The sequence below is a fragment of the Saimiri boliviensis genome, chromosome 11 (assembly GCF_048565385.1).
Source record: "Saimiri boliviensis isolate mSaiBol1 chromosome 11, mSaiBol1.pri, whole genome shotgun sequence".
Lineage (NCBI taxonomy): Eukaryota > Metazoa > Chordata > Mammalia > Primates > Cebidae > Saimiri > Saimiri boliviensis.
The window spans coordinates 45644665-45670963 of record NC_133459.1 but is presented as its reverse complement, the minus strand read 5'-3'; the positions used below and the strand labels follow the sequence as shown (position 1 = coordinate 45670963).

General features: G+C 39.1%; 1 protein-coding gene across 2 annotated transcripts in view; it reads right to left on the bottom strand.

The window, feature by feature from the left end:
- Positions 1 to 849: 849 nt before the first annotated feature.
- CYP4X1 (cytochrome P450 family 4 subfamily X member 1) overlaps positions 850 to 26299 on the bottom strand; it is a 125887-nt gene continuing 100437 nt past the window's right edge. For both annotated transcript variants that reach the window (XM_039474068.2, XM_003936874.3), the window contains 11 exons: positions 20128 to 20269; positions 18916 to 18960; positions 17034 to 17161; positions 15225 to 15352; positions 14987 to 15141; positions 13086 to 13192; positions 11998 to 12188; positions 5318 to 5451; positions 3298 to 3362; positions 2091 to 2173; positions 850 to 1596 (listed from right to left, as the gene is read on the bottom strand). In XM_039474068.2, the coding sequence (XP_039330002.1) occupies positions 1422 to 1596; positions 2091 to 2173; positions 3298 to 3362; positions 5318 to 5451; positions 11998 to 12188; positions 13086 to 13192; positions 14987 to 15141; positions 15225 to 15352; positions 17034 to 17161; positions 18916 to 18960; positions 20128 to 20269 (1353 nt within the window). In that variant the 3' untranslated portion in view covers positions 850 to 1421. The remainder of the gene's footprint in view (positions 1597 to 2090; positions 2174 to 3297; positions 3363 to 5317; positions 5452 to 11997; positions 12189 to 13085; positions 13193 to 14986; positions 15142 to 15224; positions 15353 to 17033; positions 17162 to 18915; positions 18961 to 20127; positions 20270 to 26299) is intronic.

Here is a 26299-nt window from a genome sequence, read left to right as displayed (position 1 = left end):
ATATCCTTGGTTAGTCTTCATAATCTTAGATTTTCCCCAATGCCTAACGCACTATTTCCAATCAATTAGAGTCCTATCTACTCTACCATATGACATCCAAATCCATCTCACATTCATTTTCCTTCAACTTCACCCTTGCCGAACCACCACCATCTCTCCTCTGTACATTGCAATAGCTTCCTAACTGGTCTCCCTGCTTCCTCATTCTTGCCCCTTCTAATGCACTGACTTATTCTCCATACAATGAATGTAAAACTTTCTTAAAATGTAAAATATAATTCACCTCATATCTCACCTCTGATGAAAGCCCTTCAAAGGCCTTCTTCTGCACTTAAAAACAAGTCTAAATTTCTGATTAGGCTCAAATGAATGATGAATCTGGAAATCATGAAGACATTTCCATTTAGGCTGTACACAGTTAGCACCAGGAAAATATGTAGAATATATAATATTCCAAAAAAAGGCTTTCTTGTCCAAGGTTCAAAACTCAGGAACTTTAAAAAATGTAAATACCTTACTTCATGAAAATTTAAAAGCTTCTATACGGTAAAAGACATCATAAATACAGTTTTTATAAAAAGTAACAGAATGGGAAAAAAATCACAAAGCATAGTTATAATAAAGGATTATTAACCACAATACATAAAAAACTTGTAAGAATCAATAAGAAAAAGACAATTCCATAGAAAACAAACATAGTGTGCAGAAAAATCACAGAGAATAAAACAAAGATAAACATAAATGGCCAGCAAACATGTTTTTAAAATTATAAATAACTTAAATCCCAATAAGGAAAATAGTTAAATAAATTATAGTACATTTATATGATAGAATACCATGAAGCCATGATAAGAAATAAGGTAAATTTTTATTAAGTGAAAAAAAATCAATAATAATATAGGTATGATCACATCTATAAGAATACATTGCTACATGTCTACAGGAAAAAGTCTGAAAGAATGCACACCAAACGATTCTGCTTTTAGGAAAAGCAGTGGGATTGGTCAGGGCATGGAATGTAGGCTAAGGAATGTGAAGTGAGATTTAAAATTTTTATTCAACATGTTTTTCTAGTTGGGAATTTTTGACAGTGCGAATACATGCACTTATTACTTGCATAATTCTGAAAATTATTTCTAAAAGCAACCAAAAATAGATGAAATTCTATTGGTATATAGCACTAATAGTAGTGAAAGTCTAACAGAAAAGATCTGAAAATCTCCCAAAGTCATGTAGAAACAGATCTAGCTGATACACTGTATACCTAGAAATAATTTTGCATCATGTATAGCTTCACAGAGACCCCTATCCCACCAACCTCCAATCTTTCCATTATACATTGATTCTTTTCTAGCAGCTTGAACCATTAGCTGTAAATTTAACTTAAAAGCAAAGTATATTTAATCATTGTACCCTGAGATCTAACATTTAGGGAGTTTCTTCAGGTGCAAATACAACCCATTCTTGGGTTTGAGGATAAAATGGTTGGAGAAAGTAAGAGGCCTGGTGGGGTCTAGAGTCACTCTGAAGTGCAGCAGAATCAAGGCAATGGTCACCTTTAACTCAATCATGGCGAACTGTTGCCCAATGCAGTTCCTGCAGACAAGAGGAAAAGAAAGTGATACTTGAATAAATGATGTTTCTTCTGACTATAGTAAAATACTAGCACAAGAAGTCTCAAGTACACAGTAAGGCGACATTTTTCCACCAAATGCCATTGAAACTTTTGAACTCTAGACTTAAATTGTTCACTGTGAGAATGTGGGCTTCAAGGCTCCAACATGATGCCTTCCCTATCACAAGATGGCAGTTGGAGTTACTCATGAAATTATTTCTCTTGTTTTGATGGTGGACTGCATTGAGCCTATGAGCAGTAGCTTACATTGTGGGATTGCTTTTGAGACATGGCCAAACAGGATGTGATAGAGAATAGGACTGTCCTTTGTAAAAGTAACTGATCCTTTAAGGCTTACATAGGCACCAAGATCTATGGTTCCCTGGAAGAATGTATAGAGCTGAGGAACGAAAGGAGTAAGCTGTTCTCAAGTAAACATCTTTGGGTACTTTCAGCAACTTCAAATTGTTCTCACCTTGATCCAGCTGAGAATGGTAAGTAGGCATAGGGGTGTCTCTGCTCAGAATTCTCCTTAGAGAACCTCAAAGGGTCAAAGACCTGAAATGAGAGGACAACCCCACCACCATCCCCAAACATCATGAACACATTTCTTTACCTACTACCTAACACTGATCAACAGAAATATAATGTGAACTATATGTGTAATTAAAAATGTTCTGGTGGCCACCTTTTCAAAAGGTGAAATTTGCTGAGTGCAGTGGTTCACACCCGTAATCCCAGAATTTTGGGAGGCCAAGGCAGGTGGATCACAAGGTCAAGAGATTAAGACTCTCTGGCCAACATGCTGAAACTCCATTTCTACTAAAAATACCAAAATTAGCTGGGCATGGTGCATGCACCTGTAGCCCCCGCTACACAGGAGGCTGAGGCCAGAAGAATTGCTTGAACTCAGGAGGTGGAGGTTGCAGTGAGCCGAGATCATGCTACTACTGCACTCTACCCTGGCGACAGAGTGAGACTCCATCTCAAAAAAAAAAAAAAAAAAAGTAAAAAAAGAAAAAAGAAATTAATCCTAATAGAGTTTTTTTTTTAACCAAAATTATCATTGCAACCTGTAACCAATATAAATAATTACTGAAAGGAAAAAAGGAAATGTTTCATATTTTTTTTAGGGTACTATGTCTTCAAAATCCAGTGCAAATTTTACACTTAGGGCACAACTCAATTCCAACTGGCCACATTTCATTTGCTCAGTAGCTGTATGTGTCCCGTGGATACTACACTGGGCATTGTACCTTTAGATCTGCCTGCCTCGCAGCCTCCAAACTGACTTGTCTGATACCCAGGGAAACTAAAACACTATGGCAAGTGATATTATTTTCACTATGGAGATATATCCACCTAGAAATGGATGTGCATCCATTTAGAAATCAAACCAAAATGATTATGTGGCCAATTGTTACAGAGACATATATTCCAGCTTCCTATTACATGTAATAGATCTTAAACTTTAGTGGCTTACTTAAAAGAAATCACTGATACATGTCAAGAGTGTTTCAAGAACACAGAAGAGTTATACGTTTCTTTTGGCTTTTATGTTTATTTTTGTTTGCTTTGTGTCATTTACCTTAATTATATAGCCACTTGTGTGCTTAGCTACCAAAAAGTGACTTGCACAGCATTAGTCCTTGGAAGTATTTATGTATAAGAGAGAATCATACCTTTGGGTTTTTCCAGACAGCAGGGTTGTGGTGAAGACCCCAAATACTAAGAACCACAGTGATCCCTGAGAAAGGAGGGAAGTAAAAGAGATTGCAGGAGAAAGAGCAAGTTGTGGGCTACTGCTACACTGCTCTTAAACAAGACTTCTCTTCTTGAAGGGATGAGCTAGTGCCTGACAATCCTCTGCCTGCTGTAGCTGATGACATCAGGGAGGAACTCATATGAAGACATAGCTTGGGCTGGCACCTTAGCTTTCCACACAACAATTTACTTAATTCATGATTCTGTCTTAAGTAGCTGTTGGTGTCATATTAAAGTGATAAACCATGCTTATGTTTTCTGCTATTTTTGGAAATTACTTAAATATTTGTTTTTTGTTTTTGTTTAGAGTCAGGGTCTGGCTCTGTCACTCAGGCAGGAGAGCAGTGGTGTGAGCGTAGCTCACAGTAACCTTGAACTTCTGAGCTCAAGTGATCCTCCTGCCTCAGTCCCCCAAATAGGCAGGAATACACACATGCAACACCACGCCTGGATATATACTTTTTTTTTTTTTTTGTAAAGACAGGGTCTCACTATGTTGCCCAGGCTAGTTAGTCTCAGACTCCTAACCTCAAGCAATCCCCCCACCTTAGCCTCACAAAATATTGGGATAATAGGCGTCAGTCACAGTGCCTGGCCTAAATACCTGTTAATGGACTATTAAGCACCTCCTGGAGACAGTTTGTGTATAAACAGAATGGGCCAGGTACAGTGGCTCACACCTGTAATCCCAGCACTTCGGGAGGCCAAGGTGGGCTGGTCTCGAGGTCAGGAGCTTGAGTCCAGCCTGGCCAACATGGTGAAACACCATCTCTACTAAAAATACAAAAATTAGCAGAGCATGGTGGCATATGCCTGTTATTTCAGCTACCCAAGAGGCTGAGGCAGGAGAATTGCTTGAACCTGGGAGGTGGACGCTGCAGTGAGCCTAGATCAGGCACTGCACCCCAGCCTGGGCGACAGAGCAAGACTCTGTCTCAAAAAAAAAAAGGCACAGAACTGTTATTCCATCATGCAGATATGAAGATCCAGTGACACATTTCCATTGGTGCTGTTCATATATGGAAAGTGTAGAATTCTGGCAAATATCCATGTTGTTTGGGGATTAAAAAAAAATAGAAAACAAAGGAGAGAGAATTTGAGGATTATTTGGTTTCCAGAAATAATTCTAGTAGATTAGTTTTGGGTCTGTCAGCAAAATTACAGTAACAGGCTGTAGATGTTTGCTACAAGCAATCCTGTTGGCTTGTTTCCTAAGACATGAATTAATAGAACATTGAATCAGATAAGTGAAAATATGTCTCACATGACCCCTCTGCTTCCTATAAGTTCTGCTCAGAAACTTGTGTTCTGAAGAGCTCTAGGCTCTAGACTGAGGGCCTCTGCAAGAATTCTAGCTCTGCTCACATCAGTTAACCTCATCTACACATTGGGGTTCCCTCTGGATTTTTGGTCACATCGAAAGTATTTAAAAGTGTTTAGAAAACTGTAAATAACTGTATAAGTGTGTGTTAACATCACATTCCAAAGGGAAAAATGAGATAATGGGTTTGAAGACTCCACATAAACTATTAAATGTTGCACATTTATAAGGGTGATATTAAGATGATGAGGACAAAGATCCCCGTTGGTCTTTCAGACAAAGATAGTGGTGCTCATTTTCCATGAAGTTTCGGCTGAGTCTCAAAGTCAGCAAAACAAAAATTATCTTAGAATGTCTTCCCACAATGGAAGAGACCCTGGGCTGGGATTCCAGAGACATGGATTCTGGGCTTACCTTTGGTGCAACTGGTAATTCATTGAAATTCACATCTGATCAAAGCATTATCCTCTGGGCTCCTCATAGGTGATTAAACCTAAACCACATGTTAGCATTATCTTTTAACTTCACCAAGTGCTAAGGGACTCACTAGTCATTGTCACTGTGGTCCCCAAGATCCCACAGCCTCTAAGAAATGCTTAGAAAAAGAATATAAAGACCTGCAGGCAATGTGCATCCATCTGGGAAGGTAAGTGGCTTGCTGAGATCTCTGGAAATGGATGGGACTGCAGGAATCAATCGTAATGTCTCCTTGATGCACATTGTGGTGTACGACATTTCACCCAGCTGGTCCCTGTGAGGACGAGGGAGGGAAGGGACTCAGATATCATAACCAGTTTATTTTTTTCTGTTTCATGTTTATTCCTGGTAATTATCACCCTGAGGTTAAATCCATTTTGCAACTGGTGTATGTAACAGAATGTTAAAATGGGACTCTCTGCCTCAGGATGAGCTGAGATCCCAGAGTCAGAGGAACCAAAAAGATGTATCATAGATCCTTATTATAAACTGAGCTGCTAAACTACCAGTAAAACAGTTGCTATGGAGAGTTCTGAAACCCAGTTTTGCAACTCTTAGCTCATCATATGAAGTAATAATGCATAAAAATGGCTAAAGATTGAAGAGAAGAAGCTTAAGAATTACACAAGAGCAGAAAATCAAACACCGCATGTTCTCACTCATAGGCGGGTGTTGAACAATGAGAACACATGCACACAGGGAGGGGAGCACTACACACTGGGGTCCGTTGGGGGGTAATGGGGGAGGGATGGGGGTGGGGAGGTGGGAAGAGAGAGCATGGGGAGAAATGACAGATACAGGTGAGGGAAAGGAAGGCAGCAAACCACACTGCCATGTGTGTACCTATGCAACAATCTTGCATGTTCTTCACATGTACCCCAAAACCGAAAATGCAATAAAAAAAAAGAATTTTGAGAGAAAATTATTTAAAGTATTGTGGGAATGCCAGAGTACCATGAAGAAGGAAGGGTGCTTCTCCCAGCTTAAACAACAAGAGGTTTCAAGAGGATCACTTAGATGATCTGACTTGTGCTCCTTGGAGTTTGGGGAATACAGTACTGATGTGAAAGGCTGTAACTCAGAAGAGACAGAGAGGCAGAGGGGGGCAGCAGAGGCAAGGCAAGGATGTGCAACTATGTCCTTGAATCAATGAACCGGCAAGAGGGAGAGCTCTGGAACCAGCTTGAAAAAGACTGCCTAAGGACAAAAATTCTCTTGCCCCTTGAATTGTCACTGGAAAGTTCCAGTGAGAGAGTCTCCAAGAAACGGAGTGTCCCGTTGAGAGAAAGGGAAGCATGGTATATCTACCAAGCCCTTTGGCATGATCACAATAGAACCAGCCCTTTACTTTTTATCCCGTTTCCTCCTAAAACCATTCCTGGAAGAGTCAGAAACAGCAGCTACTGGGTATTGGGGATCAGTAAGAATAAGTCAAGCATAAACCCTTTGCCCACTTCTGGCTTCTAGACCCAAAGAAGTACCAGGCTGGAATGGAAAGAAAAGCTCCTAGTGGATATGTATTTGAAAGTTTTATTACTACACTGGGCCAGATAGTTTAATGACTGACATAAGACTGTTCTTATGATTTAAATGAATGAGAACTCTATGAGACTCACTCAGGATTTTGCCCCAGAGATAAAAAGAACTTGTTCCACAAAGCAAGTTTAAAGTTTATAAGTGGAAGAATACAGTTTTTTTTTTATTTGCATCCTAGCTAGTCAGATTGGTTCTATAAAATGACTGCCTATATTTAGTCTGTTTGTCTTCGTGTTTTTATATGTTTTTCTGATTACTTCTTTTGAATGCAGGCTTTGGCCATTAGGTAATGTAAAATTTTAATTTTCATTTCTTTCTGCCTCAAGCTCAGGATAAAAAACGAGTAATTTTGCTTATGCTGGCACTGCATAATTTAAAAAAAAATTTGTTCATTTCAATTATGGAACAAAAAGAAGAGAGAAATTTTAACCTAACACAGAAATGAGCTGATAAGGAGCCAAAAGGAGAAGTTGAACAACTTTCTGGCTTTCTCAGAAATTTCTCTTTGTAGCATAGTTTTATTGCCCATCTAAAAGAATTATAAATTATCAGAATACCACATGTAAATTTCATTAAACAGAGCTATAAGTACATATTATCAAGTAAAAATATTTTTTCTCTGTAATATTATTACCATTCTCTCATTAAAATGAAATATAGCTAATAAATCTTCTGGACTTTGTTTTCTTCCCTAGAAATGACTTTTTAAAATTGTTTTCACATCTAAGCCAAACGAGAATGAGAAAAGTCAATATTCGAGTTATATAAATATCTACTCTATTCAACATTAAAATATCTAATTCATGTTGGAATGTGATATACAATGTTTACAAATTTAATGAATGACTAAAAGTGATTACTTTGCAAGATGAGAGAAGAGGAGATCTCCCACTTGGATCCCCCTACAGATAAAATAATTTCATAGCTATTCATAAGGTGCCTTTGTGGGAGCCTTGGGATTTAGGTAGGAGTACCTGAAACCCCTGTGGAGCCTAAGAGGAATTTTGAGAGGGCAGAACTGTACTCAGGTAGGAGACTTGCCAACTCTGATCTTGCTCCAGACCCTGAAATGGCACTGTCCCCCTCCAGGCTCAGTTATAGCCCTGTTTGGACTTGGTCCTACTACTGAAACCATTGACCAAGGGGCCCAGCAGGATTCAAGCACATCAGTGCCTCAGGAGACAGGTCTGCCCATCTTGATCTCAGCTTTGGATTCAGAAATGCCCCTCTCATTCAGTTCCAGCCCCTCAGCTGTGGTCTGTAATCTGTCCTGCTCACACAAGAACCCAGAGGGAGAGACACATTTCCCCAAACAACCTGGTCGGACTTGCCAACCCTGGTCCCCCAGTTGGCCCTGAAATAGCACTTCATCTTAGCCCAAGCTCCTCTCAACTATGGTCTAAGAGCGGTTTTACCTGGCCAGAAACCTGCTGGGCGACATGCCTGTGTCCCCAAGGTAGACTTGAAAACCTTGGCCCCAAATCAGATTCTAAAATGTCCCTGAGAAGCAGTGTTAGCCCCTCTCAGCTGTGATGTGAGAGTAGTCCTGCCCACAAAGGAACTGGTGGGGAGACACACCTGTCAGTGCCCCAGCAGGCTGACCCACTGACATCACTGGAAGGTTCATGTGTGGGGGGTTGAATTTTGACAAATACAGTGACAGAACTGAATAACTCAGTAAAGACCTTAAACAGCAGACTCAGTCATGAAGAAGAAAGAATCAGTGAACTCAAAGAGAAATCATTTGAAATTATCAATCAAAGAAACAACAACAACAAAAAAGAATAAAATAAAGAAAACCTAAGGGACTTACAGGACATCATCAAACATATAAATATACAAATTATAGGGATTACAGAAGAAGAAAGAAAGTTGAAGAAATATTATTTTTAAAACACCAGCTGAAAACGTTCCAAATATTGGGAGAGATATGAACATTCAGGTTTATGAAGATCAAAGGACTCTTAAGACCAAACCAAATGAAAATAAATGGAGGCACATTATATCAGATTGTCAAAAGTAAATGAAAGACAAAGACTCTAGAAAGCAGTAAGAGAAGGGACTCATCACATACAAGAGATGACAATAAGGTTATGAGAAGAATTATCAGAAGAAATCTTGCAAGCTATGAGGGAGTAGAATGAGACATTCAAAAAGCTGAAGAAAAAGAAAAAACTGCTAACCAAGAATACTGTATCTGGCAAAATTATCTTTCAAAATGAAGGAGAGATAAAAACATCTCCAGATAAACAAAAGTTGAGGGTGTTCATTACTACTAGACTCACCTTATAAAAAATGCTGATGTGAATTCTCCAACTTGAAATTAAAGAATACTAATTAACAACATGAAAATTGAAAATAAAAATCTCACTGGTAAAGGTAAATACATAGTCAATTTAGAATACCCTAATAATGTAGTGGTGGTATGTTAATTACTTCTATCTCTAGTATAGAGAATCAATATTGTGAAAATGGCCATACTGCCAAAAGTTATTTATAGATTCAGTGCTATCCCCATCAAGCTACCATTGACTTTCTTCACAGAATTAGAGAAAACTACTTTAAATTTCATATGGAGCCAAAAAAGAGCCTGTATAGCCAAGATAATTTTAAGCAAAAAGAACAAAGCTGAAGGCATCAAGCTACCTGACTTCAAACTATACTACAAGGCTACAGTAACCAAAATAGCATGGTACTGGTATCAAAACAGATATATAGACCAATAAAAGAGAACAGAAGCCTCAGACATAATGCCACACATCTACAACCATCTGATCTTTGATTAACCTGACAAAAACAAGCAATGCAGAAAGGATTTCCTAGTCAATAAATGGTGCTGGGAAAACTGTCTAGCCATATGCAGAAAACTGAAACTGGACCACTTCCTTAAATCTCACACAAAAATTAATTCAAGATGGATTAAATATAAGACCTAAAATCATAAAAACCCTAGAAGAAAACCTAGGCAATACCATTCAGGACATAGGCATGGGCAAAGACTTCATAACTAAAACACCAAAAGCAATGGCAACATAAGCCAAAATGGACAAATAGGACTTAATTAAACAAAAAAGCTTCTGCACAGCAAAAAATAGGAACACTTTTACGTTGGTGGTGGTAGCGTAAATTAGTTCAAACATTGTGGAAGACAGTGTGGCGATTTCTCAAAATCTAAAACCATTTGACCCAGCAGTCCTATTACTGGATATATAGCTAAAGGATTATAAATCATTCTAGTATAAAGACACATGCACACATATGTTTATTGCAGCACTGTTCACAATAGCAAAGACTTGGAACCAACCCAAATGCCCGTCAATGATAGACTGGATAAAGAAAATGTGGCACATATACACCATGGAATACTATGCTGCCATAAAACAGGATGAGTTCATGTCCTTTGTAGGGACGTGGATGAAGCTGGAAACCATCATTCTGAGCAAACTAACACAAGAACAGATAACCAAACACCACATATTCTCACTCACAAGTGGAAGTTGAATAATGAGAACACATGGACACAGGGAGGGGAACATTACACACTGGGGCCTGTTGGCGGGTGAGGGGCTAGGGGAGGGATAGCATTAGGAGAAATACCTAATGTAGATGACAGATTGACGGGTGCAGCAAACCACCATGGCATGTGTATACCTATGTAACAAACCCACGTCTGCACATGTATCTCAGAACTTAAAGTATAATTAAAATTTTTTTAAATGTGATATATATATATAAATAATGGAATACTAATTCACCATACAAAAGATGGATATCTTGTCATTTATGACAACAGAGATGAATTTGGAGGACATTATGCTAAGTGAAATAAGCCAGGCACAGAAAGACAATTCCACATAATCTCACACGTGGAATCTAAAACATCAAACTCATAGAAGCAGAGAGTAGAATGGCAGTTACTAGGGGCTGTGGGAGAATGGGAGATTACAGAGAATTAGTCAAAATACACCAAATTTCAGTCAGACAGGAGGAATAACAATTTGTATACTTGAAAATTGCTAAGAGGGTAGATTTTAAATGTCCTCACCACAAAAAAATGATAAGTATGAGTTAAGGGACATGTCCATTGATAGACTTAGTCATTCCACAATGTATACATATATCAAAATACCATATTGTACGCCATGTATATACATATACACAACACATATATGCACAATTTTTGTCACTTAAAAAAATGATTGCTCAATATTGTATTTTGTGCTATATAGATTAAACCTTTAATTTATGCTAGGAAAGAAATTCTATTTCCCTATAAAATGAGATCTCTACTATACCCTTATAATGGCAAATTTGGTTTTACCAATGTTCCAATTGAGCTGACTTTTGCATATGAAATATGGTGTTTTTTTATCTAGTCATGCAGCTAAGTTGTTCATAGCATTTATATTTTTCTGTCCCTTTGACCAGATTATGTCAGAAACATATTTTATCTTTGCAAACAGCATAACCTGGGCTTTTTAACAGCAAGATATGCTTAAAGTCTAGCAAAACAGAGATGACATTTTCCACCTGGCTAACTGTTACTCAACCTGTAATAGTCAGGTTAAGTGTCATATACCCAAGGAAGTCTCCTTGAGCTCCCATGCCAGGATAGGTGCCTGTCTTTGTGTTGGCCTGCACATATCTCTATCAATGACTTATCATGCTGCACTGCAATATGGAGGTCTATCTCCTGTCTCCTATATTAGACCATCGAGGACAGGGCGACCATAAATCATACTCATTAAGAAAATGTCTCAGTATTTAAAATGTCCTCAGTACATATTTGCTAAACTCAACTATAGTATATGTCATCTAATATTATGTTGGAACTCTAAAATCAATCCTGAGGAATAAAATTAGTCACAAGAGGATGGGAGAAGACGTCTACAATGAGCCTTAAATAATGCAGCTAATAATTCAGCTCTCTCAGAAGAGGAGCTCCACTTGAAGCTTATTGCTTAAGTTCTAAGTGCCAGCATAGGGATCAAGTCCTCACTTCCAATGCATCAGAGCCGAGGTGAAATAAAGAAATAAGACATTTCACACACCATTGACTAGAAAATCGATGACAGACAATTTATGGATGAATAAACTTTTTTTTCCCAAAAGACAAGAGAATAATTTTGAGCTCTTTTCAGAAAGAATGGAAAAGTAGCCTACTTCTTCTGTTTCCACCTACACATATCCTGAGGCACTAGGGTCACTGAGGTACCAGAGCAAAAAATAAAGCAATATCTCTGGGGGAAAACTAGGATGAAAAATTTAGGGGTACAGCTCTTACCAGGTAATAGAAGACCCATCCCCCAGGATGTCCCTGACCTCCTCCCGGCATCTCTCTTGATGCTCAGGGTTCTGAGCCAGGCAGTAAAGGACCCAGGAGATGCTTGCTGCCACAGAGTCATGTCCTGCCAACAAGAATGTGCTGACTTCAGAGTGCACATCAGTATCTGAGAAGCTGCTACCATTTTCATCCTAGGAAATACAATACAGATATTTTAAATAAAGTATCAGTTTATAAATGTTTGGAGATATGAGCACAATAATGATTTTAGGGGAAAAATCAGAGTTTCAAATAGGGGTTTAAATTTTAATTCAGTTCTACAAATATGTGGTATAAGCCATATTCTGCCCAAAGTATAAAGGAGAACCAAGGTTAGATAAGAAAAGCAGGCCTTGCAAAGAGGGCCTTCAACCAGCAGGCCCTAGAAATTCTCTTCAAACTCCCAGATTCCCCAGGACCTTATCATCACAATTTTATATGTTTATCCATGTGACAATTTTTTCATGATCCCCTGAAATCCATGTATCCATATGACCATCCCCAAATCTTGTCAAATCCTTCATTGAGTCTTTAATGACCTTTCTTTAGTGAGAGTTGCAGAATTTTTTGTCTCAAATTGCATGAAGCCACTCATCAATTCAAAGTATGGTTAAATTTAATCAATCGGTTTTATTTTTGTCTCCCCATCTCATTCCCACTTACTCACCTACTAACATAATTAACTGGCCACTTGAGAAGGCTTAGAAATTGGCCGGGCGCGGTGGCTCAAGCCTGTAATCCCAGCACTTTGGGAGGCCGAGGCGGGTGGATCACGAGGTCAAGAGATCGAGACCATCCTGGTCAACATGGTGAAACCCCGTCTCTACTAAAAATACTGAAAATTAGCTGGGCATGGTGGCGTGTGCCTGTAATCCCAGCTACTCAGGAGGCTGAGGCAGGAGAATTGCCTGAACCCAGGAGGCGGAGGTTGCGGTGAGCCGAGATCGCGCCATTGCACTCCAGCCTGGGCAACAAGAGCGAAACTCCGTCTCAAAAAAAAAAAAAAAAAAAAAAAAAAAAAAAAAAAAAAAGAAATTTAGATGATTTACCTTGGCAGAAAGGACAATATCAAGAAAATCCTGGTACTTCCTCTTCTGAGTGTTATTCTGCTTTACCCCAGTCTGGAGGGATTTCTTTCTATCCTGGATTATCGTATCTGGGTAGAAAAATAATTTCCAATTACCAAAGTGACAGCAAAGTCAAATAAATTATAAAGTAACTCATGGTTAATGTATAGATTCAAATATTGCCTGATTTCCAGATGTTTAAATAGGTCTTATTTTCACTGATGGTTTATTTTCCCTATCAAAGGGACTTTTGATCAAAGCTCCAAAGATAAATAACACCAGACCAAAACCATAGTTTCTATCAGTATGTGGGCAATAAAATTAAGATGATTTCAAGTTTAGATGCAAGTGATCCATCATTATATACTTCCTTAGTCTAATATTTTGTTTTCATGAAAATGTTATTAAATAAAATGAAATAAAATATAAAACAGGCAAAGAAATGCCAATATATTTATAATTGAAGGAGCTGAAAGAAAAAAAAACAAAACTTTGGAACAGAGGTAATATTTATATACTATTTTTAAAATTTCAACTTTTGTTTTAGACACAAGGGTACATGTACAGGTTTGTTACAGGGGTAATAGGAAAACTCTCTGTACTTTCTGCCCAATTTTTCTGCAAACCTAAAACTTTTCTAAAAATAAAGTCCATTAAAGTTGAAAAAAACCCAAAAAATCTCCTTAATTAAAACAGCGTGATTTTAGTACATTGGTAGATAGACCAATGGAATACAAAAGAGTATCCAAATGTACTCTCATCCAAAATAGATACAAGTACATATGTCCATTTGGAATGTGATAAAGATGATTATTTTAAATCACTTGAAAAGATAAACTTTTAAATAATGATGATGGGACAACTGGATAACCATTTGGAAAAATTAGATCAATACCTAACACCATATATAGGAATAAACTCTAAATGGAGTTTAGATCTCTGATCTAAATGCAAAAAGAATGAAATCACACAAGTACCACAAGAAAACATAAATAATTTTCTCTACAACCTGGGTACAGGGCAGTGGTTCTCAACTGGGGGCAACTTTGGCCCTGGGGACATTCAGTAATATCTGGAGTTATTTTTGGTTGCAACAGCTATTAGAGCTCTACTACATCGAGTGGGTAGATGTCAGGGATATAGCTAAACATCCTACAATGCACAGGTCTTGACAAGGACTTATCTAATCCAAGAGGCCATTAGTGCCGAGGGTTGAGAAACCCTGGAATAGAGAATGGCTTTTTGTGATTACTAAAAATCCAGATGCAATAAAATAAAATTTTGATAAATTTCACTACATAAAAATAAATAATTTTCAAAAGTTAGCCAGGTGTGGTGGCAGGTGCTGTAATCCCAGCTACTCAGAAGACTGAGATAGGAGAAATGCTTGAACCCAGGAGGTGGAGGTTGCAGTGAGCTGAGATTGCACCACTGCACTCCAGCCTCAGCAACAGAAAGAAATGCCATCTCAAAAAAAAAAAAAAAGGAAAAGGTTTTACTTTAAAGTTTTGAATAAGTATACTTAGTACATACTATATACTATTTAGTATATACTAAGTATATAGTATATATATATGCTATAGTATATACTATATGATATAGTATATATATATGCTATAGTATATACTATATGATATAGTATATATATATGCTATAGTATATACTATATGATATAGTATATAAAAATTCTGGTAAGACTTACTGCTATGGTTGAAGCAAAGTCTTCTAAAGGACTCAGTCAAATTTCTTTGGAGAAGTGTCTATATAAAGGTCCATTAATAACATATATTCTTTCTCTTGTCATATTAAGGTTTATCCCTCTAGACAGACACAGTACAATCATGACAGTGAATGGATGTGGGCAACCCAAACCTAACAAATACCTGTGTACTGATAGAGCACTTGGTTTAACTTCTGGAAGCGGTGGCCCTGAGGGCTGAGTTTGAAAATTGTGTCACTGTGATGCAAGAAACTGTACAAGCGGTAAAATACAATTCTGCTGACTTCAAGTAGGGCTTTTTCATAAGGATCATGGGTGCTGGAAGAGAAAGTTGAGGTAACGTGTTAATAAACAACTTAGAAAATGGGAGGAAATATGTTTTTTGCTCTCCTGCCACTGACCTGTTTGTCTGGCAGTTGGTCTCTTTGCTGAAAGCGCATTTCATGATTATATCCAGAGACATCAAGTTGATATGCTTATAAACCTCCACGGTTGTGTCCTGAGCACTGCAAATCTTCTCCCACTTATCCTGGCATAGGAGGTCAAGATCAACATCATCACCACCACCATGACCAAACTGCCTTTATTTGAAGGCTCCTGCCTCGCCTTGCCTTTATGATCCAAGGGAGACAACCCTGATCCAGCAGGAACCAAAAGTCACATGAGTGAATAAGTCATGTGCTTACACAGTGCATGAGGAAGGGAAAGATACGCCCAGCAGAGTGAGAAGGAGCATGGAGAAAACTGCATACATGGTAAATGGCTGAGTTAAGCATTTGGGACTTTTTAATTATTATCATGACTCTGCTTTCATATAGACCAGAGTTCCATTAAAACAATCATTAGTACAAGACCCATAATTACAAGGGGTTTACCCCAGAGCTTCCTCCATCTTCAATTCCAAACTTGCTAGATGCCCTGCCACTGCTCTCAACCACCATAACCACCTTTAAAATAAACTCGGAACATTTTCGAAAACATTTTGGATTCAAAAGTAGTAAACAGAGAGCAAGTATGGAGAGGAGCTGCTACAGGGAGCTGGCTCCCAGTGAAGCCCGACCTGGCTTAACTTCCTCAGGCAAAGTTTGTGGTGTTTTAACTGTTTATGATGAAACTGTATTAGTGAATTACTTTTCTGATTTCAAAAAACATATGATTTAAAAATTAAAACCACTGTAAATTTAGAGTTTTTGAATAGAACTTATGTATAAATCAGAGACCACTCACAGGAATGTTTCTCTACAATGTCCTTATGCTTCCTTGAAAGGTGCAGGTCAGGGCCTAATGATCCTCTACCATTTACAAGAAGAAATTCATATCTATAACTTTAATACAGACATTCTCTTTTTCTTGGTCCTTTATAGCCATTGGGCAAGTCCATGATAATCTCCAAACCTTTTTCATGCTGACTCACTCTGCCTTGAGTAGTCTTATCCATACTGTCTACATATTCAAGTCCAGCTTGATTTGAGTTTCCACTGAATCTGAAGCTGTTACATCTCCTCCTGCCATCTTTACCTGTCACCTTGTGGAGGTTAACGCAGCTCCATCTTGGAAGCTAATCTGCCATCTTGACTTACAATTAACTCTAGTTCTGGGAATGCTTTGAGATTTCCAGTTGATCTACTGTTTGTTGCGCCAGAGCATGCACTTACCATAAATCTTGCCCTTAGGGCAAATTCTTACTATTAATAATTTCCTCTGAAGCATGTGTGCCCCTCCCATGGTCTACAATTCCTGGGTCTGGAGGGTAATGGTTCAGGGATCCATCATCTTGTCTCATTACTGTGTGAAACAGCCATGTTTTTCTTTGAAAGCCTCTATTAAATGTTTCTTTATAAGGAACTGTCAGCCTTTTTCTTCAGCCTCTCAGTTTCCTCAGACTTTGGGGTAGGTTTGTACAGACCTGAGCTCCATGAAACAAACCTATAGCACTTACTATCTAACTGTCACCATTTGGTACTTGATTTACTGCCATAAAATCTCAAAACATATCTATGACAGAGGACCAGATCTTCTTTTTATTAATATTATCACCCAAATAACATAACAAGTTTTTACAGACACCTATTGCTCAATGAGTACTTGTACATTGGTTAAATTTTTAGAAACTGATTTTTTATTTTCATGGTCCATGAAACATATACCTAATACTGTCCATTGCCGGGAGCATTTTGCAATGCACCAGAGCACTTTCCCCCTTCACTTACCAGCATCGTTTTCACAGAATGAGCCATCACCTCGATGTATGCTTTCAGGATGTTAAAATGGAATGCAGGAGTTAGCAGGCGACGATGCTGGAACCACTTGGGTCCGTCTAGAGTCACTAGTCCTTTTCCTTGAGAAATAAAAGACAAAAAACCTTATGCTGTTTCATTAGATGAGATGAAGGAGGAGAGATGAGGAACACGGGCAGCATGGAGTAACCAGAACCCACAGGCAGTCATGAAATAGTGGAATATCAAAGTAGTGTTCATATGAAAATACAATGCATCTTAACAGATGAAGGTGAATGTAGAAGCTTACTTCTGGGATGGATGTATTTAATATTGTGAGAAAGAGTTTCAAAGTCTAATAAGTGTCAAAGCCTGATAAGATGAGAAGGTTAATCCTGAAATCACCAGTTACTACCTATGTAGTAATTGAATAAGTGACTTAACCTTCCTGAGGTTTAGTTTTCTCCACAATGAACTATGACACTAAATACCTATCTCCCTGTGTTGCTGTGCAGATTAACTGAAAGTGAATATATAGGGTAGCCAACCTACTCCCTAGCTCACACCAGAAACACAGCAAATGAATTCCTTTTCTTTCTACTCCAAACCAATCCATAAACTATATGATGAGCATAAATTCACAAGGAACTTGTGACAAGAACATCCACTCTGTCCCCTGATACTACCTCGTTGAGCCCTGGTCTGTGAATGATACTGCATGGAAATACTTATCCAAGTTAATGCTTCACAATCTTCTATTGCCAGACTGATCATTAGGATTTGGCTTTAAAGGACTTCAAAGTTTATTAGTACATAATCGATACCACTCACTGAGTGCTTACAACATGCCAGACTCGTGATGCATGATCTGTTACTTGTACAATGTTGGCTGTTAAATTTACTGCTAAAAACATGTATTTCATTTAATTCTCATAACAGCCCAGCAATGTGACTCTCATCCTTATTGCCAAAGATGAGGAAGCTGAGACATGGAGAGAGTAAATTACTTCCCCAAGATGCTATTTAACTAGTCCGTGCAGGAGGGGACAAGATTCAAGTCTAACTGGTTCCTATACAAGCCTATATTCTTTTCTTTAATTCATGTTTTGTCTAACATAAATACCAATTATGTAATTAAAGAGCTTAATTTATCTGCTGACAGAATATTGCCAATCTCTAGAGCAAAATTTTACTGATTTGCATGTGGAAATGAGGGAACTCCAAAAAGAAAGGAAAACATCCAAGAAAACACAAGAGAAGGATAAAGAAAACAAGAATAGGGATGGAGAGACTGCAGTGTGTGTGTGTGTGTGTGTGTTGGGGGTGGACAGAGTTTTGTTTTGTCACCAAATCTGGAGTGCAGTAGTGCTATTTAGGCTCACTGCGACCTCTGCCTCCTGGTTTCAAGTGATTCTTGTGCCTCAGACTCCCAAGCAGTGGGAGTCTGCCACTATGCCCAGCTAATTTTTGTATTTTTACTACAGACAGGATTTTACCATGTTGGCCTCGCTAGTCTCAAACTCCTGACCTCAAGTGATCTTCCTGCCTTGGCCTCCCAAAGTGCTGGGATGACAGGTATAAGCCACTGTGCCAGGCCAAGATTGTAGTTTTAAAGAGAGAGGGGACAGATTCACATATCTGCTGCCTTGAGAATATGACTCTGGGGGAGAGAAATGGATGAAGAAGCTTCCTGGGAAGTGGTGTTGTGTTGACTTTAGGGCTCCCGTTGAATCTTTCCCCTAGATAACGTTCAGTGTTGCTCTACCTTATACTCTTAATGCTTTTGAATTCAGATTTGAATTCCTTGGGCATGCTCTACTATGGAAAGGGGACTTTGAATGAGAGTGGGTTATAACTCTCATTTGCACATACATACCAGTAAGCGGAGTTAAGAATTTCTGTACGTACTGGGACTTGGGGTCTGCAGAGTCAAACAGAGGAAACAAAAGACATCATTAGAGGGAGCATTCATTATCAGCTCACGTTGGTGACAGTTTTTCTGCATTTTCCTGCACCAACCACAAATAGTGAGCAAAAGAGAGCCCAGGGCTTACTTTCTGCTGCCTTTGGCAGTGTTAGTCTTGGTTCAGTTTCAGAGAACAGCAAGCCCTATGAGGCAAACACGTAGAGAAACCCTGATTCTTCCCTTGTTTATACTTCCTTCAACAGAAACAGAGTTTGCCAGAGGGTTGCAAGTTTCCATAGCTGAGACAGCATATATCCTTAATGGAAAGCAAATTAAGGATCAGAGCAGACGCCAGCAGACACCAGGTACTGAGGTGCAGATGCCTCTTGGTGTTTTTGTGAACCCCAAAGTGGAGGTGTTCTACTGTTCTTGTCCTTAACAGGTGAACGTGAGACAAATCAGAGCAGGGGAATGGAAACATGGAGAGAGTCAGGGCAAGGCCCTTTTCTTTTATTAGGTTTTACTGGGAGTGGTGAATACAATGGCACAGGAAAGACTGGAATATAAAAAAACTTCATTTTACAAAGTTGACAGGGAAAAAACTGGACATTTTAATATTATGGTATAAAATAGTCCACAATGAAAGCCTTAAACAAGGATTGGGTGGGGGAAGTAGATGGCTCATGCCTGAAAAGGGGACATAGTTGAGAAACATGTGAGGAAAACTAAAGTTTGGATCACAATCGAGAGGTTTGATGGCTAAATTAATGATCTAGCATTCAGGCTTACATACTGAACCAGCAGAAGTGGAGTTACTGCTGATTCTCCACCCTCTTGAGACTGATCCTCGAGACCAGGGGTAGGAGTGGGAACTGTTGCTGACGGTGAAGTCATAAAGCCCAGAGAGGCCAAGGGAACCCTTGCCTGGCAAGCCTAGTAATGCCAGCTGGGCTTTAGGTTACACTAACCTGAACGTGCCCATGCAGTCCCGAGCAAGACAAGGGACTGGGGAGGACACGGGAATCACCTTCAGTATTGGTAGGAAACCTGTCACCTCTCCACACTTGCTCCCGTGTCTCTTAAAGACCTGAAACTAAACTTTGCTTTGGAATATTGCCAGTAGGGTTTTGTGCATTTCACATCTAGGAGGAATAGGTCCCAGAGATTTGCCCCTCTTCTTACCTGTTCTGTTCAGAAATATCTTTGCATAGTCTGGGTCACAGATATAGAAAAATGCCTGAAAAGGCCCAATCCACAAAGGGAAGGCACGAGGGTATTTTTCAATAATTTCCTCAAGCTTCTCCATGTTATCATCCTGAATAAACTGCAGTGAAAAAAGTAAAAGTAATTAGACAGCCAGCCAGGCTGGACCTGTCCCCTGTTACAGACACAAGCTCAGATCAGGGCCTGAGGAGGTCACAAAAGCAGAAGAGCCTGAGACTTTTCTGGAAGTTAATTAATGTACTTTATTTGAGACTTCTAAGCTTGGGGGATAATTCTCTAAATAAAGTTAGTGTATTTATCTTCTCAATATTAATATAGGCTATACCCCCAGACCAAGTCACTGTTTGGTTTATAATTTCCAGGAGGGCAGAGGCCTTATCTTTCCTATATTTCTCTGTATAAACCACACTAAGGACATTCGCTGTGAACTCCCACCCCAATAGAGAGTAAGCCGAGTCAAATTCTCTGCCCCATTTGCCAACATCACACACTCAGATTGGAGTGGGATCTGGAAGCTAAAAAAGATGTATTTCCTAAGTGGAAAACTAACAGTTACTAAATGTGGCGTGACCCTACATCCAGCTCACCATTTCTTCTCCCTGTTCCTCTTTCTAATAATGCATCAGTGATTCTTTCTCACGACTTAGTGGTAAATGCTTCTCTCTAAAAAATTGCCGACTCTATCTACAAAGAAAATCCAAATTCTCCCCCACCAACAGAAGGCCCATTTACACAGATGTGTGAAGCTTAAAGCCAACTCAAATACAAAACTTTCAGCTTTCAACATTTGCAAATGAGAGTGCAAATACTACAATCAGAGAAGGACTTTTGCTTTTAGAAACAGATTAGTAATGGCTCACCTGAATCATTTCTCTAAATCACCGATAACAAGCTTCATTTACATTTGCTTCTTGTGTAAAGTAGTAGGCACCTGCATGTGTGTGTTTTGGTGTGCACATCTATACACCTGAGCATGGTGGTGGGAGTCCCCAGCTACAAAGTCATCCTAAGGCTGCCAGATTTTTCTTCCTGTGAGCAATCACACGGCATCTGCTGCAGGATTGTTTGTTCTCATCCTCAGGAGAGGTGGACAAATCTGGCTCCCTTTTTTCTCTGTTATCGTTTACCAATTTTAACCCATGAAGTGTTCTCTGGATAGTTAAGGCCACTGAAAGGTCGAGACTCTTGAAATCTAGTTTCTAAAATATCGCACTCTGTTTTGCTAATGCTGCCATAGCCAAGCCAGGGACAAGCACCCACTGACTATCCAGAGTAGTGGTTTTCAACAGTGGGAATATTTTTTCATTTATTCATTCACAAACTACAAACAAACAAGTATTTATTGAGTGTCTATCACATGTACCAGGTGGTAAAGATACAGAGAAATACAGGAAAGATAAGGCCTCTGCCCTCCTGGAAATTATAAACTAATATGACAATTGTTTAGGTCAAAAATTTTCATAGACACTCCAGCCACATAAAGAATTTCATTTAAGCCGGGCGCGATGGCTCAAGCCTGTAATCCCAGCACTTGGGGAGGCCGAGGCGGGTGGATCACGAGGTCAAGAGATCGAGACCATCCTGGTCAACATGGTGAAACCCCGTCTCTACTAAAAATACAAAAAAACTAGCTGGGCATGGTGGCGTGTGCCTGTAATCCCAGCTACTCAGGAGGCTGAGGCAGGAGAATTGCCTGAACCCAGGAGGCGGAGGTTGCAGTGAGCCGAGATCGCGCCATTGCACTCCAGCCTGGGTAACAAGAGCAAAACTCCGTCTCAAAAAAAAAAAAAAAAAAAAAAGAATTTCATTATACTTTTTGTAACTCCTGACTAGACAAAAAGGACAGAAAACTGCTGTGAATCCTGTACTATATTTAATTTATACTTCTTCATCCCCAGAGAAGCATCTAAATATTCTTGAAAATGGGTACTACATATATTTAGTGAACATTGTTCAGAAATGTTCAGAAAATGCATAGTGCCCCCCAAATAGTAACAGCTAACATTTATCAAGCACTGCTATGAACTAAGTGCTGCAAAATGCTTTTCATGTTTTATGTTATTTAATATTTACTTCAAGAACCCTATGAAGGAGATATAATTATAATCCCTATTTTACAGATGAGGAAATTGAACCCTACGGACTAGGTTAAATGATGTGTCAAAGGTTGTACAGCTGGCAATCAGTAGTGAGGATTCAAACTCCAGTTTAACTCTGGAGCCCAAGTGCTTTGCACTACTTAGCTACATAGATGTTCTTTGCATTACATCCAAGTACACACACACACACACACACACACACACACTTGCATATATACATCCTAGGTTCCACATGCTGGCTGGAATTCAGTGACCTATTGAATAAATATCAAACCACCTGGCCTAGTCTATGTAGTAAATTGATCTTTGAATAAATGAATTTTCCTAGCACCTAATATATTTACGCATTCAACAAAGGATTTATTGAGCACCGATTATGCATCATGAACTGTACCATTCACTGGGTTTATAGTGGCAAACAAAGACCCTCCCTCTCACAGATTTTATACTTTAGTTGGCGGTGGATAATCAATGAACAAGCAAAGGTGTACACAGTATAGAGTCCGAGAGTGATAAGGGCCAAGATAATAGAATTAGGGCTGGAGATAGAGAATACTAGAAGTCCTGTTTTAGTCTGAGTGGTCAGGGCAAGCCTCTTTTAGAAAGTAACATTTGTTCAAAGGCCTGAACAATTTGCAGGGAGAGCAATATAACCACAGACGTGCACGTTCAAAGCTCTGAGGGAGGAATATCCTTGGCATGTTTGAAGCATAGTGAGAAGATCTGTATTACTAAGGGTGAGGAATGAGATTTCTTATAGGGAATTTTCCCTGCACACACTTTATCCTTCTGTAACCTTATGACTATACTTAAAATGCTACGGTCTTTAGATAGAAGGACTAAGTTCCAGTGTTCAATAGCACTGTTAACAATAATTTATTGCATATTTCTGAAGAGCTTGAAGAGAAGATTTGAAATGTTCCAAGAAATAATAAATGTTAGAAGTGATGAATACCCTAAAGACCCTGATTTGATCACTGCACATAGTATGCATGTATCAAAATACCACAGGTACTCCATCAATATGTACAGTTATTATGTAACAATAAAATGTTACTGCCTATGTAAAATAGTTTTACCTTTTGAGCCTTAGAGACTAGGTTTCCTTGTAACTTCCTGCATGGCAAATCACCAGAAGGACCCTGATCTGAGTAAATGGACAGGTTTGGTAATATTAGACAGTTTGATATGTCCATCATCTCTAATCTGCAACATTCTTTTTTTTTTTTTTTTTTTTTTTTTTGAGACGGAGTTTCACTCTTGTTACCCAGGCTGGAGTGCAATGGCGCGATCTCGGCTCACCACAACCTCCGCCTCCTGGGCTCAGGCAATTCTCCTGCCTCAGCCTCCTAAGTAGCTGGGATTACAGGCATGCGCCACCACGCCCAGCTAGTTTTTTGTATTTTTAGTAGAGACGGGGTTTCACCATGTTGACCAGGATGGTCTCAATCTCTCGACCTCGTGATCCACCCGCCTCAGCCTCCCAAAGTGCTGGGATTACAGACTTGAGCCACCGCACCCGGTTAATCTGCAACATTCTGATAGAAACCTTTCGAAAACAGAAAAAGTAACAGTGACAGTCAAGAGGGAAGATAGACTCTAAAACACTATGAATGCAATAAATAATCTGAAATGAAATTAAGACACAATACCTTCAAAAAGAATAAAACGGGAATAAATTTAACAAAAGAAATGCAAAATGTATACTTTGAAAAATGCGAAACATTACTTAAAATAATTAAAGATGACCTAAATAAATGGAAAGGCTTTCTGTGTTCATGGACCAGAAGACTTAATATTGTTCAGATGGCAATAATCCCCAAACTGATCTACAAATTCAATGCAGTCTCTAGCAGAACCCTGGCTGGTTTCCTTGCAGAAAATGATAGACTGATTCTAAAATTTGCATGGAAACTCAAGGACCCCAAATAGCCAAAATAATCTTGGAAAAGAACAAAGTAGGGGTCTCATACTTCCTGATTCCAAAGCTTAATACAAAGCAACAGTAAGCAGTGTGGTACTAGCATAAGGACAGACATATAATTTATTTATTTATAATTTTTAATTTTTGTGAATATATAGTAGGTGTATATATTTATGGAGTAAATGAGATGTTTTTGATACAGGCATGCAACGTAAAATAGGCACATCACGAAGAAGAGGGTACCCACCTCCTCAAACATTTATCCACTGAGTTGCAAACAATCCTATTACATCTAAGTTATTTAAAAATATGCAGTTAGTATTGACTATAACCACCCTGCCGCACTATCGAGTAGTAGGTGTTATTCATTCTTTCTATTTTTTTGTACCGATTAACCTGCCTACTCCCCCAGCTCCCTGGTACCCTCCCAGCCTCTGGTAACCATCCTTCTGCTCTGTGTCCATGAGTTAGGATAGACATAGAGATCAATGGATTAGAATTGAAGATTAAGAAATAGACCTTGACATTTATGGTCAATTGATTTTTGACAAGGATGCCAAAACAATTCAATGGAAACAACAGATGACATAGCATCCACGAGACAGTAGAGATACATAACACAGGACAGCATCATTGGGAAGTCCTAGAATAACATCTGCAAACCATGCTTAAGGGCAACCAGTCCTGACTGGAACAGGAGAAGAGGTCTGTGGGAAAAATATCTCCAGAAAAATGGACAGATTATTTGGCATGTTTGGATATTTGGAAATACTATTTAGATGTGTTTGACAGATCCATTAGAGCATTTGGAAAAAAAATAGCGACAGATATTGAAAAATGAAGCAGATTAGGAAAGGAAGAAGTTAACAATACTGTGGGGTGGGGGAAAAGTTCTATGAGAAAAGAAATAAAATGAAAGAGGACCATTTAGATCAGCAGTAAATAACATTTGCATAATACTAGTTTTTCTATTTAACTAAAAAACACAATACAATGTAGTTATTGGGACAGTGGAAGATGAGGTGTAAGTGATTGCCTGTCATAAAGAACTTCATAGATGGATGTTGTTTTAGTACATTTGTGTTGCTGTAAAGGAATACCTGAGACTGGATAATTCGTAAAGAGGATTATTTGGGTTACAATTCTCCAGGTTGTACAGGCAGCACGGCACTGGCATCTGCATGTGAGGAGGACCTCAGACTGCTTCCACTCATGGTGGAAGTGAACAGGAGTGGTTGTGTGCAGAGATCACATGGTAAGAAGAGGGAGGGGAGATCACAAGGAAGAGAGGGAGGGGAGGAGGTGGCAGGATCTTCTCAACGATCAGTTCTGCGGGGCGAAGAAAGACTAACAGAGTGAGAAATTAAGAAGGAGACAGTTGCCCAAGAAGTTCATCAGGGATCCATCCCAAAGACCCAAAGGTCTCCCATCAGACCCCACCTCCAACATTGGGAATCAAATTTCAACATGAGGTTTGGTGGGGACAAACAAACCATATCTAAACCACAGCAGATGTCTAAACTTATTAAATTACTACATGCAATACAGTAATATTATTTTACAAGTAAGGATTTAAATACCAGATAAAAACAGATAAGAGTTGAAAGTGGTTGCTTTAGGTAAGAAAGACTAGAAAGTGGGGAAACCAAAGGATCATTTAGTAGCTCTGCTGGAGTGTCTTCCCCACACCACCCAACCATCCTTTAAGACAATGCTCAGTCCCTCACAGACTTTCCTTCCTCCTCTAGACGGAAACGTACACTTTCCTCTGATACTCCCTTGTCTCTGGGCCTCTGGTAAAGCACCCATTGCCTTGTGCGGTCATTTTCTTTGTGGCCTGTCTGCACCTGACTTGGGAGGTGCAGGGAAGGTACTTACCTTCTCTTTGTAATCTTAGTACCTATCACCAACTGCCACTCAGAGTCAGCTGAATGAATAAAAACCTCAATTAGGGGTGGGAGTGAATTTAAAAAGCGGGAGTGACCAAAGCTAACGGTCTCCCTTTACTTTCCATCAAGTTCCCAGAACTTTCCATCAATCAGTATTTCTTGTGTGGCTGGCAGGGGCTGCTCCTTACCTCACAAGAATCTTAGGAAAAGAAAACTTT